At 42.2% G+C, this 14631-nt stretch overlaps 2 protein-coding genes across 2 annotated transcripts in view; both read right to left on the reverse strand.

The window, feature by feature from the left end:
• The window catches only part of EPGN (epithelial mitogen), a 7599-nt gene extending 3562 nt beyond the window's left edge, over positions 1 to 4037 (reverse strand). The window contains exons 1-2 of the mRNA XM_009886748.1: positions 4001 to 4037; positions 3414 to 3503 (exon numbers count right to left, since the gene is read on the reverse strand). Coding sequence (XP_009885050.1) covers positions 3414 to 3503; positions 4001 to 4037 — 127 coding nt within the window. The remainder of the gene's footprint in view (positions 1 to 3413; positions 3504 to 4000) is intronic.
• Positions 4038 to 7928: 3891 nt separating this feature from the next.
• The window catches only part of MTHFD2L (methylenetetrahydrofolate dehydrogenase (NADP+ dependent) 2-like), a 29664-nt gene continuing 22961 nt past the window's right edge, over positions 7929 to 14631 (reverse strand). Inside the window, exon 8 of the mRNA XM_009886753.1 lies at positions 7929 to 8041. Coding sequence (XP_009885055.1) covers positions 7929 to 8041 — 113 coding nt within the window. The remainder of the gene's footprint in view (positions 8042 to 14631) is intronic.

Below are 14631 nucleotides of genomic sequence, written 5' to 3' on the forward strand. Positions count from 1 at the left end.
GAAGGACAGATTTAAGGAAGAGAAGAAGAACGTAAGAAAAAACAGATTTCAGGAAGAAAAGACAGATTTTATGACAAGAGATGGATGATACTATTTTCTGCACAGGAGGACTGTGCGACGCTCACTGCTGGGGAAAGCAAATGGACAACAAAGCACATGGTAAATACAACTGCAGGGCTCAGCATGCCGAGGAGACTCAGGATGCAGGAGACCTGCAAAAGCCCATTTTCACTTAAGCCTAACGTACCTGCAGACCAGATACCGCAGCTCTGCGGGGAAGAGTTTCAGAAAATAGGCAACGGCATATTGACGCTTCCCCTGTACCTCTCCTTAGGCAGCAACTGTTTTGAATCACCATTTCAGCACAAAGGGGGCTGAACAGCGCGCTACAAAACCGCTAAACATAACCACTCAACAGGGCCCTTTAATTTGCGTTTCCTGCTGCCCAAAGTACTACTCTTCCGTCGGGACCTGAGAGAATGTCTACCACGCAGGTTTAATATTTCACCTTTATCTCTGCCATACATGGGAAAAAAGAAAATAAACGAGGAAGATACAAATCTACACAGCAGAGGCATGAAATCCCCAGCCACCTCTTCGCAAACTTCCACCAGATGGATTCAGGCGGCCAGAACATCCCTCCTCGTTCACCCCACCGCTGCCGAGAGGTGGCAGCCTTCCACCTACCACCGCCTGGGAGAAAGCTCCTTTCGTGCAGGTACACCAAACCTCTTCCCGAGTGCTGTGCAAGTTAGCACTGACATTGGAAGCATAGTTCAGCCTACAGCAGAAACCTGCCTCGAAAGCATTTCAGACAAATATCTTGCTGGGCAGGTGACAAACGAGCAATACATTCCTCCCTCATTGTCAGGAGCAAGATCTCTGTCCACTGTGGGGCTGCAAGACCAGATCTTATATGTATACACAAAAATTCTAAGCGCTAATTATTTTGACACTGCAAAAGTACAAATTACTTCTGAAAAAAGAATGAGTGTTGAAAACAAAAAGAATGATTTGTAACCCATCCAGGAGCATTATGCTAATTCATATCATATTATCCACCTAGATACTAAATAAGCTGTTGAATAAACACATCCATGTGCCCTTTCATGTCACGTGAGGAAAGAAAAGCATGCTGTGTAAGCACTTGACAGTTGCCTGCAACTGAGTCATTCAAATAGATACACTTGGCAAGATCTGACATGAAATCAAAACTACAAGTACTTGGAAGCCTGGGCATGCCAAAACGGACAGACTGGCAACAAAAAGAGTCAGCCACTGAGACCACGACAGCTCAGCCTTCAAGTATGGTGCGTCGGAGAGGAACAGGAAAGTCAGAAAGGGGAGGGAGGGAAGGGGTCAGCCCCAGGTTCAGGGCCTCCCTTACAGGCTGCACGGAAGCAGCAGCTCATGGCAATGACAGGATGTGATTTTTTCCCCAGTAAAACCAAGCCCTTCCCTACCCCGAGCTGCCCAGTTTGCTATGAAGGCTCCCCTTCAGCACCAAGAGCATCACAAGTTCTTTATCCCTGCCTTGTCAGCTCCCAGCCAGGCATCCTCTCCATTACCTTTCCTTTCCCCCCCAACTCATCACCGACCCTAACACTGCCCAGCCCCAGCACTGGTGACAAGTAAAGCCTAAGTAACATAAAATAAGGGAACAGGACATGATCTTGTAAATAAGAGGCAAATTGATTGAGCAGAAATTAATGGTTTTCCAAAAACCGCACCTCAGACCCCAGAGGACTTGCAATCCCACACCAAACCGCCACTTCCTCCAGTGATATTTAACCAGGAATTCATTTTCTTAAGATTCAGTATTACTGAACCTTGGTTATAAAGCTTACTATAAACTTAACTTGAAGAGGACTAGGAGCTACAGGACAACTTCCAAGAGATACAGCCAGTTTCATTGGTGACATTTTAAGCATTTCTTTTCAATCTTCTTTCTGGAAATGCTGTTTTCTAACTTCCCAGTGGCTCCATAAAAGGTCCACCACTTCTAATTACCTGTGTAAAGTGTGCTTGTATGTTTGTGAATTTGCTTCTGCCTTTGAGGGGGACACGCTCCCAACTAAAAGCGCTGGTACCTAGTTGACTTGCACAGCCACAGCGAACACCAAGGTAGAGGAGACAATTACAGACGTGACTGTGACCCTGTAAATAAGCCTCTTATTTGTTAAACCATGACCCGTAACTCCTGCTTTCTGGAAATATTACAAACAGGGTACTTAACAAGTCACTACCTATTTCTACTTCATTATAGTCCTGTTTGCTGTACGCAACTCTGGAAGAATCGTGTCACAGACAAATCCATTAAGCCAGACCACAGCGCTGCACTGATGGATAAAACTACTACAGTCAAAAACAAACATCATCTTGACTTCACATATATATGTTTGTGTGTACACATATCATGTATGTTTTACATACATATATACAAAACCCACATATTAGTATATGTATGGATGAATATATATCTATCTATAACACTGTACCACTAGGAGAAATCAGACAAAAAAAAGAGAGGTTTGACTCGTTATGAGAAAAATAAAAAGCTTGTGGATCGACTGAAAAAAAAGCTTGTAAGACACCCTGTGGTGACTTAAAATTAACAAAAGTTGATTTGTATGCATGTTTATGTTCTTTTTAAAGTACAAAGACATTAATAAGTATCACGGTTAAAATCCTTTCCTCCTTTACTGACCTGCCAAAACCTCAGTTCCAGATCGCACAGTTCTCCAAAAGTAATGACATCATTAGCACCTGAAGTAACATCAAGAATGCAGCTTGCAGGATAAACACAGCGCTCTGGTCTCAGATGTTGGCAGGTAAATAGCTTGAGTTCACATTTCAGTCAGAAAAGAAAAAGAAAGAAAAGAGAGAGCTAGCACTCTGAAAAATGCTGTGGGAGCTGCGATAGCCGAAAGCAAAACTGCAACAAAGAAAGAAACTACTGAGTAATGAGAGGCATCACTTAAAGTTACACTTGCTGCATTCTCTCTTGTGTGCATAAAGATTCGCACTGAAGACAGTTAGAAACCAAGCACTAGTTAAAACAGAAACGGCCATCAGAAACGCAGGCCATCCAACCCAATTAGCCTTGAAATATCTTCTTCAAATTATAACTGACTTTGGATCAACCATCCTTTAGCTGGTCAACGCTGAGCCTACCCCAGCTGAGTGGCAGCTACTACTGTAGAGAGGTTTTTAAGCCTCCATGAAGAAAGCAGCTCATCTCACAAATGAAACACACAAAATTCAGTAGCGCCCAAGTGACAGGAGCATTACAGCAGTTATTATCATAATAGATTTTGTTGGGGTTTTTCTGTTTTGTTTCTATGGGTTTTTTTTGTTTTGGTTTGGTTTGAAATGACAGATTAATATAGACAAACAGAACAAAAAAGAAATACCTTCAGCGTTGTTTTTTGTCCAATTATTCCACAAGTCTGTGCTGAGGGATGAAACAGTAAAAGCTGACTCTTCACTCAGTGCCCCCATTGCTGTGTAATGCAAATAGATGCTTACTGTAACAGAAAAACTCAGTATATCTATTCAAGGTTTATTTCATCCAAAAAGCACGTACCCACTTAATACAATTCTGATACAATGCAGCAATACAGTAACAATTCATTTAAAACATTCTTGTCTCAAACTTCCATTTGCTGCAGCATAATTATGAGTGTGGGGAAACAAATCGCAAATTTCCAAAATACACATCCATTCTGTTCTCCATTCTATTATCTCATGCAATTTACGACAGAGCTCCCTGTAATACACTACTATGTTACACCTATTTACCACTCAAAGTAGCTTCTTTTCAGAGTCTATATTATACCCTATCAGTTAAAATTTCATCCGGGTTTAAAATGGCTAAAGTAATTCTGCTTCACAATGTCTTTGCATGCTTCCCACCCTTACTGCTTATTTCAGAAAGAGCCAACTGTCGTTCAACAAAGCCTTGTACCTTACCCCATGGAAAAGCCTCCTCGAAACGTACCTTTCAGCAAAATATAGATTAGCATTCCAAATGCCATGGCAAGCAGCTGCTTTAACACCTTCTCAACTCTTCTTTCCAGATGGCTCGCTTGCTCTGCTTATCTGTGCTCCTCTGTTTTCTCTTGCACTTATATGCCATGAAGCGTCATCTGCTGTTCTCTCCAATCAAAAAAAGGTGCATCTGGCAACAACCTCAACCCCCGGGGCAACCACACATTTATTTAGGAAACTGCTATTATCTAGCAATGGGATCAGGTTTTCTTTTGAAACCCTGGTTTCCTATTACCTGTGGGCATAATTGTGCATGCAAAGATACAGTTTTAAAGAGAGACCTGGTATCTGCCAAAGCAGATAAATGAAATACAGCAAAACAGAGGCAAGCAAAACAAAAAATGACGTATTGTGAAAAACGTGATCTTGCTTTCGCTTAGGAATGTAGCTCTTGCATTAATTCCAGCAGGATAAGCAGCGTTCAGGATGCTGCTCTGGAGCGCAGGGTCCAGGGACCAGCTCCTGTTTTGCTCGTGTTCCTTCCTCAGTCCTCCGTGTACCTCAGTTCCCTGCCATCCAGAAGAGGAACTTCGAGAACTGCTAGTGCCGAGATTAGGAAGTGATCAGATACAAAGATAATGGGCCATGTTCTCCATCGGTGGCTGCCAGCAAGAGGCCTTTGATCACAGGCTCTGGCGAGCCCGAGGGGCATGCTAATCACTCTGCACTCAGCCTTCCCGTGTGCACAACACTCTGCTGTAGGGCAGGCCACCAACCCTGCGCAAGGCCGGGGACTGCTGGCTGGAGCTACGCGTGGCTGTGCGTCGAAAGCTAGCAAAGCACAAGGGCCGGGAAAAGATAGACTGAAAGAGCAGGTAAGCTGTTACCTCCTATACATAAGACGATCCCCTCATTCCCACTACTATACTGCCATCGAAGCCCATCTCTACCTTTTCAAGGAAGTGGGTATGCCTAATGAGAACAATCATACCTTTTACGTAAACTGTTTGTAGGTCTCTAAGACCTCCACGTTTCTTACACAAAAACACTTTCCACAGCCCCAAACGCTGTCCAGCTTCCCTGGTCACAGGCAGCTTGGAACAAGTAGGACTGGTCTCTCCGAAGGGTACTTACGTAGCCAGACATACTGGAGCAGGTCATCAGAAAGGCCCAGTTCAGTAATGTAAGCACACATCAACAACCTGACTCTCATCGAAGGACAGCTACACACTTCACCCCAGCAACAACTTTTGCTTTCTCAACTGAGCTCCAAGCAACAAAAACATTTCACAATTTTCATATTTTAAAACCAAAAATCCGATAAATGCTCTATTAACTCCGGTCAGCTCAAGTTCTCCCTCTACGCTGCACTTTCCTCAATGACCTGTAGGATTAAGTCTAACCACTTCACATGCTAAGGAAAAAATTCAAGCTAGTTATGCACATTTTAATTATGTGTTCTCCTGCTCATGCACTGCATTCCAGGAGGCTTTTCCTTTCCTTCGCTATCCAGAATTGCTGCATGCCTGCACAGTGATCGAGTGCAGCTTGCGCGCTGCCCGGATAGACAGGAGCGTTTATGCCTACCTGGATAACCTCTGCCATCAGTGCCGAGCAGGGCTAAGTCTCCCCAGCTTTGCTTTCAACACTCATCTACACAATGGGAGCTTAATCCGGCTTGAATCCGAGCAGTGGCTTCATCATGAGGCAATACAGCTGGGTGCGGTAGCCCTGTGAAAAAGCTTCAGTGGGTAAGGCTGGGCCTCTGTCCGCCACAGGGCGTGCGTGCTCGGACCAGACTTGACCAGGTCTGGCACACGAGCATGCTTTTTGGGTTGGTAATAGGCCCTTCCCTCTGGATGCTCCTTCTGGATGTTCTCCCAGTGGAGAACACACTCCCAGATGTGTCTGGCAGCTCTGAAAATAGCATGCTGTTGAGTGAAACCTCAGTCTCACTGGCTTTTGTGTAATGCTAGCCCATCCACCATAGCTGAAAAGAGAAAAATCTTAACGGTTTGTAGGACATGAAAGAGGCAGACTCGCTCAAGTGATGTAAGCAAAAAGCCAGAAGTTGTTATTCTGCCAAAAACTGCAGATATGATTTTAGTTAAATCAAAGAAAACAAACGTAACTCTAGAAGAGCCATGTAAACAGATGAAAGAAAGTAATGACTGAACATGCAAATGACCTCTATTCACCCCACTCTTCACACACGGATAAAAAAACCAAAACATGCAACCACCCCCAAACCTTATTAAATTTTTTCATCACGGCTAACGTAACAGTGAAAAAGTTTTATTCCATCTTAGTCAAGGATGGGTTGACCAGTCTAAGCATCATGTCCACAGGCACCTTGAACCTCTTAATATTCATACTGCCGCTTAAATTTAAACTGTTAAGGACACGTCTGCACTATTGGCACTATGTATTTAGTAATGATTCTGGCAACCTCTTCCCCAAACACTACATGAAACAAAACTTTCAGAAAGCCCATCACAAGAACAATCAGCAGAGAAGTGATGCTCCATCTTGCTTCTTTTATTACAGTAAGCATATTTTTTTGTTTAATGGCAGTAACATTTGCCCACAATGTTTTTTTCTTCGCCTTTCAAGTTACCTATAGTCTACTGACAAACACCTAAGGCTCTTGATGGAAATAAATTAAAGTTATCGCGACTAAGATAAAAACAAGAAGATAAAAGTCCAAACTGGCTCCCACTGACTTCAGTGGGAATAGGGGTAGGCTCTTCGTGTCAATAGTGCACACACTCAGTTCAACTGGCATCTCAGCAGTAACTCCACTCCAGCTTTTGCATTGCATGAGATTATTCTAGATCCATCTTTGGAACTAGAAGTTTTGAGAATAGAAATATACTGATCTTATTATCCCACATAGTCCTCTCTAAGCAGCAAAACATTGTAGCCAAGGATTCACAGGGCTGAGCCTTACATCATGGACTAAAACTAAAAAACCCTTCATGCTGTCTCAGAAATAAAGACAATAATTAAATGGCTTAAAATTCCAACACAAATATTTCATCAGGGATAAATTTTCTCTTCAGGGATTACTTTTCCTTCTCTCCTCCCTGCCCCCCATTATATATACTGTACATACATAGTAGCTTTCACTACATTCTACCTAATTAAAGTCCAATCCAGCCCAGTCATCTATTCAGGGTGGTGTTTTTTTTTTTTTGTTTGGTTTTTTTGTGGGATGAGGGTATTATGTACCAAAACATTTGGTCAAACAAATCCAGACATGGAAAGAAAAGAATTCCTGGCCTCAATTCTAGTTACTTATTCATGCATACCTCTTGCATATGCTTAAGGTCAGAATTTCACCAGTGTTGAAGTTGACATGACTACTTTAAACCACATACTGAACATCTGCATTCACATCAGCATTACTGCCTGGCAGCTCAAACAAAAATTTCAGTCTTTCACTCCTTTCAGATGCATCATTTTTGCTGCTCTATCTAAGTGTTTACAGAAAAAAATAAATTCAAGACTTCAAACTACACTCAGAGTGCTTCACCACCTCAGAACCCAAACCATATTTTTAAAAGATATCTAGCATGATGAAACTTAGTTCTTACACTGTTTGAAAGATATGCTTCAAAGATCTTGGTAATTGCACCCCATCCCTAGATACACAAGTGTATTTGTAATTCATGCTTTGTTCTTTGTTTTCACGCACGTAATTGACCATCACCAACAAATCTGCACAGGCTGCATTCTCCAATTCATTTTTGCTCACAGTAAGTCAGTAGGAGGTAACACAAAGTATTTAAACATTTTGTAAACCATCAGGTTTAGCGTACTTCACATGAAAAAATAAATACAATGTAGAAATAAATATCTTTGTAGTAAAAAATAAATGTTTTGTGTATCAATAAATAGAACAACTTGGATTCTTCTTCCAAGGTAGCCCGCTTGCTCTAGTAAATGAGCTTTTTAGCAACTATGAGAGTGTTCTTCAGAAGCATTGCAACAGTCATAGGTCCTACCCCTCCTGGCACTGGAGTGATAAAGCCAGCCTTCTTCTTCACTTCTAAGAGAAAAAAGAAAAAGGTATTGACTAAGAATGTTTCCAAAACCTTTTTTTTTCCTTCATTTGCCCACATACACCTAACTGGCAACGAGCATAAAGGACTGTGACTTGACAAGTGTTGAAGAATATGGGAAAAGTTAAGGCAGAAGTCACGGCAGTGACAGGATACAGTCAGGACTGGGGCTGCAAGGTAGTTTTCTTCATCTGAATATTATTACCCAGGGGCTAGTTCTGGGGCACGGTTTCACAACCTGTTTGAGCTGATCTACCTGCAGCAGGCTGCCCTTTCCTCAGGGGAGCAACACACATTCATGCAGACTGTGGTCAGACAGATGGAAAGTCGATCTTGTCAAATTTTCCTGCCAAATTTTTTTGGTAAGGGGCAGTTTTCGACCGCTCGAGGCACCTGACCAGCTGGCCCAGGAACACCTGGGTGACAAGAGCACAGGACGGACTTGGCCCACCACATGCCAACTGTGATACTGCACCTTCAGTATCCAGAAGAGCTATGGAAACTGGGGATCTCATTCTGCAGGTAAGGAGATGACAGCCCCCCTCCGCCCCTAACTGTGTGTGTTCCTGAGGAGCAGCACACAAAGCAGGAACCTGCTGGAACCATCAAAATCGATAGAAGAGCACTAGCAGCAGCTACGTCACCTATCAAGCCTCGTTTTCCCACTCTGGCCTGCAGCTTCTAACAAAGATATTCTACAATCAGAAAAGGGAACTTAAGGAAACCGCAGAGGGAGAAAGTACAGTTTCCTGGCAGATTTGTTTTTCTACCTCACAATATGGACCAAGAACAAAAATGGGAATTGTCTTCAAGGTGAAACACGTTCTAGCAGCAAAATTCCCATTGCAGCTTCAGCCATAAATGCTCAACTCCTCCAGAGAAGACTTCCCCTCCCCCCCCTCCCAGAACCAGTGTTACTAGGTTGCCCATACTGAACTGGGATTTGGAGGCGCACATCTTTCCGAAGTCTCAAGCAGAAAGGAAACTCTTACAGCTGACTTACCTCTAACCACAAACCACGTCAGACTATCCAAAGTTAGGAGACACCTTGAACGCTTGTGTTAAGAGGTAAATACATACGGATATTTTTTTTTTAAGCATTTAGGTTAACACCTGTCAAGTTAACCTCTTCGTACAAGCAATTAATATAACGTAGCAATAAATCCTGACTTGATATTCTTATCTACTGTTGCAAAATGCAATCAACTGGAATTGCAGGTTACTTGCAAAGGAATTACATGCAGCTGGCTGGGAATTCATTGCATGACAAACTGTAATGAGCAGTTATTTGCTAATAATGGTTAGTCCAAATGGCACATTACTAACCTGATTACTACAGAGGTTCTCAAGTGCCACCGTGAGAGGTTTTTCGTTTGTTAGTTTGGGGTTTTTTTGCTTGCTTAGAAATAATTTCTTAGAAACTCATCCCTGCTTTTAAAAGCATTGTTTTTAAAAAAGCACACACGCACACACAGGAGAAAACCGAGGAAGCATAATTCTGACACAAGCACATACATTTCCACCGAAGTCACTACAGAATAGAATCTATACCTGGCTCTGAGAAGAGAGCAATGGATGGCCAACTAGGCACCTTGATTTCGGAACAAACAAGATGACTTGCCTCTGCTTTATGTGTATTCATCTTGAATGTATGTGGTACTTCACTGCCGAGAGTAACAAGGTCACACAAAACCAAATATCAAAAGCGACTTGAAAAGCTGGGTTTTGTTTGGTTGTTTTGTTTTGTTTTTTTTTGACAGAATATCTATTAGATTTAAGTAGATTAGATTAGTAAATGAAATAAAACCCCACTGTCTGAACTCCCCAAGGCAGGGATGTAACAAAAGCCTTTGCCAATCGTAACGGTGAGTATATCGCTGAACTAAAGAACGGAAGATTAAACCTCACTTAGGACAGATGGTGATTACAACGGGGAGAGTTTTAATTACTCAGTTGACTGGTACCACCAGACACGCTGTTAAAATATTGGGAAAGGTAGACACATTGCAATGCATTTTTTTTTTTTACATGTAAATTGTAACGAATTAATATTCTCATGTGACAGTTATTCTTCATTTTCCCAAACACAAATAATTAATCTTTTTAATAGTTACACTATTTTGAACTACCTACCACTTGAGATTGGTGTTTATGGTTAACACAGTTACTACAAATTTCCCAGATTAGTGTCATAATTATTGAAATATACCCACATGTGAAGTTAACACAGTAATTAACACAGAAAATAGTTTAGGCATTTTAAAATTGAAATAAGTTTGTTTCCAAGGCAACGTTACATACCTTTTTTTTGTGGTATTATTCAAACTATTCCTATCTTACTTACAAAGAGGCACAACCCACAACCGGACCATGCTTTACCTAAAGAAAGCCTTCTCATGAATATCATGTACAACATTCATTGCCTCTAGTGTTAGTAACCGTACTCGGCAGTAAACACACAGTACACTGTTTTCACAAGTTGTTGGGGAATTTCTCTACCCATACTCTATCATTATGGAAATCCCTGTGGGTCAGTGTGGCAGAAGACGTATTTTGTATCAGTTAGCATAAAACCACCCGGAGAGATTATTCACAAAAGCTGATCCAGACTTTTAAATGCACACCAGGTGTCTATGGTGGGGAAACTACCATCTGATAAGTTTCCAACGGTAAGAGTAAATACAGATAATGGTGAATGCAATTTTCTAAGATGAATACCAGCAACCAAAGGGGGAAAAGTAACCTGGCCCTCAAAAATGTAAATAGATTTTCCTTTCCTCGTCAAGTGCAGTAGGCCAAAGCACAGCTTCAGTGTGACCGAACTCACGTCAGCAAGTAAGACGCTGCGCTGTCGGTTCCTCCAGAAGGTCTTGTTTCTGCTTCTCAGCTGCTCTGTAACTTTGTCCCTAGCTTTAACTCTGCTTTCTCGAGATGCATGCTCTTCTCTCAGGCATTTCTCTGCCAATCTGGAAAATGTTGGTATACAAATTAGGTGCCTATGGGGGAGGAGCTGCTATTTTGCAGTTTCTGTAGAACCTTAAAATCTTCCTTTGATTCTTCAGAAGAAATGAAATGTAGATTGTTTCCTTGAAAAACAGGACCCACTGCTTTGGAAACAGCCCTTCATTCCTAGGTTCCTTTAAAGCTAAGGACATCAGACACCTAATAGGGTTAATCACACAAACCGTGGGCAAGTCTCAACCTGAAGGCGGTTCTGGGTCTTGTGCATCTGCATTAAGTGATGCAGAGTAATTCCTGCCTAAGCACGGTTTCCACACAGCTTTATTAGTCCCTGTAAAGCAACTCTGGATCACTGCATCCCTGCAGCACTGCACAAGTGCGAATCACGTGCTCAGCAATGACAGTAGATACCCCATCTTCTGCTCCGCAAATTCTAGGATTCTTCTCGCTACACACTGCGGGGTACCGACGAGCAAGCATCTACTCCATTTCTCACAGTTCCTTCTTTTTGATGTTATCCTTTTTTTCTCTTCCTGCAGCTATTTTATCAGCAATATAAAGGAAAACCAAGGAATTATGGCCCAGTGCTGTAATTCTTATAGTGGATACATCTTTGCTCCTCCAGTACCTCCAAAAGCCAAGCAACAGAGGCATCTGAGGCAGAAAAATCCAGCATATAATTATGCACAACAGTTTCTTTGCATTCAGCTAATCAGCGCAGACAGGTGGATGGGATATCACAGTAGCCTTGGCATAATAAGCAGCGGCAGCAGAAACGCAAGATATCAAAGATGACTTACTTACACCTCTGCACGACACACTCTTCTGCAGAGGATTACCTAGACTTGGCCGTCCAGCAGCTTACTGCCACCAGTTAGCAATCAGTCAATCTGGCCTCCTGGCGGTCACCGCCTAATGCTAACATTCTTATTTATGTCTTGCACTAGTAGAGCGTAACAACAGGCAATGCCTCCCCTGATTTTTGCAGAGCAGCAATATGGTGACAAGATTACACAGACTGGACTTTCATTAATTGCAAAGCGAACGCCAGGGCTTCTAAATCAACTGAGAAATTAACTAACAAAAGCTATAGCAAAAGTAGCACTAACGTCCATGTTCTTTTTTCATGACAGCTGTTTGGAAAAGATGCAGAGAGATAATTTGGAAGAGATTCAATAAACTAAAGAGAAGCCTACAGTCTGGAAGGTAACACTAAGAATGCAAAGCGTCAGCAAACAACCGTCAGAAGCGACTGCTGCCACAAAGCCTGGGTTTCCCACAAACGGTAGTTAAGATACACCATTTCCATTAAGAAATTGGATTCGAAGATTATTGTGGTGAATCACTTGAAGTACACAAACAAATTCCAAGAAACTTGTCAACCTGCCCAATTACTTTGTAGTCATTAGTCCTGTAGGTGATGAGGACAGGATACATTTCCCTGGTTTTCATTCAACTGATTCCTTCTTTTTGGTACACTCGGTCTATCCAGAAGCGATATGTCAATCTGGCCCATTCTCCACCTCAGTGGTATTCAACATTCCATTTCCCTTGTTTCCCTGCATTCGCCATGTACAAATATTGTTCATTCAAAGGAAATTCACACTATACGCCCATCACCCTTCACCATATCGATCGCTTTGAGGCAGCCTTTTCTGCTTTTCAGAAATAGGGAGTAGAAACCCCTCCCTGCTCCCGGTAGCACCCATTTCCAGAATTTCTTTTACATCGCCTAGGCTGTGCGAGACAGATGAGTGGGGAGAACAAGTCTTCATTTATTAAGCGCTCCACTGATATAGCAACTGTATCATCTATGAAGGTCTTACGTAAAGGATTTCTTTTCGATATAGGCAGCCAATAAAACTCTAAAACCAGCACTACCACCTGCTCGTCAAAGATATGGGAAGAATCATCTGAGTTCTGTACACTTTGGTTTCACGGGCATTTCCAGTTCTAGTTCCAAAGGTTAGCTACCACATTAACGTGTTACCACCCTGCTCTACCAGTCACTCCTGGAAATGGTGCTCCACCCAAAAAAAGCTGTACCAGTTTAATGCTCTGTATAAGTTGTTGCTTTATTTCGTGTTCCTGGTCCTCGCAGACCTCCTCCTCCCTTAGCATTATTGCTGTGGCAATAAAAGCCCTATAAAACAGGGCCAAGTACACCCACACATGCATTACCCTGTTCATAGAAACGTCTCCCTTTCTGTGACTGAAACTCGCGCCCTGAAAGCAACCTAAATGGCGGTGGCGATAATCTAAGGGTACCACTGCTTCTCCTCCACCCTGTCACTTCATCCTCCTTCTTGTGGTTCCCAGAAGCTACAAAACCCCCTTCCTGGACCATATATTTTGACAAATTTTTAGCATAAATAAGGGTACGCTGAATGTGATATGCTGGTGATATATGGAGAGATGCATACGCAGTTTAAGATGTCCTAGCAAGATCAGTCTAGGTACCTTAACGCTTCACACTTGACCTCCACGTGCACAATGTTTTCCTGTCTTGTTCTTTTAGAAACCATGGAACTGCACAATAAACTATCCTGGACAAAAAAAATTAAAAAAATAAAAAAAAAAATCCCTTTTTTGACACGGACACAGTTTGGAATGTCAAAATAAAGAGGACACATGGGGATGGAGGCAATCACGAATACTCTTTAAAGACACTCGATAATACAGTCTGGGATTTTTGCCCAAAATAAATAGTTAAGCCTGACAAGCGCAGAGGTACCCCGATGCCATCACTACCAAGCCAGCCATATTAGCAGCTGCAATAGTGATATGCACAAGTCTCATACTGTGAAATTTTTTAAGTAAACTAAACAATCTTGTTGCTCCTCCTCATCTACTGGAGTTTAAAGGACAGCCAAAGTGCACTCCTTGGCTTGAGAGTGTGTACACACGCAGTACCGGTGGTCAGTCCTCAGCCCACTGTGGGAAGCGCTGTCAAAGGCAAGGTCTCTGGCTGCGGGTGGCTGCATGCAACTCTGCTGCCTGCAGCGGAGGCGGACATGACTCAAACGAATTCAGACTTTAGAAAAGATTTCAAAACTTCAAAACCCATTTTTTCAGCAGCTATCAAATTCTCCTGGCCTGTGGTAGGAATTTTTTCCTCCAGGCATTTCTTACATTGGATTCCATAATGAACAACATTAAAAACAATTTTGAAATGGCATCCTTTTTTTGTCAAAGAGATAAAAATAAACTTTAGCGTCCAACCTACCCCCTAGAGATTAGAGGATGGCATCCAAGTATTGCTAGGATATGACAACTGAATCAAAACAGTTTCCACCCATCTAATAAACTTAATTCCCACTATGGGAGATTTTCAGTCAGATGACCTGGTGAAGTAAGCTATTTCCATCTATTTCTTAAAAATCAAATTTAACCTCTGATTTCCCAGTTAAATATCTGCTCTCCCCACAGCCATATTTTTCTACTTCAAGTGGATGATGAGACAATAGATATCGGTGGGCTACAGGATGTTAAACAGGTGCAGCACGCCACGCCAGCCATTTATGTACCTAGTTTTAACCTGCAAAAATAATTTTCGCTTGGGCTTAAATATAAATTCAGTCAAGTGATCAAAGGGAGGAAAAGGATGAAATTATTT

This window comes from Charadrius vociferus, unplaced genomic scaffold, assembly GCF_000708025.1.
Source record: "Charadrius vociferus isolate BGI_N301 unplaced genomic scaffold, ASM70802v2 scaffold516, whole genome shotgun sequence".
Lineage (NCBI taxonomy): Eukaryota > Metazoa > Chordata > Aves > Charadriiformes > Charadriidae > Charadrius > Charadrius vociferus.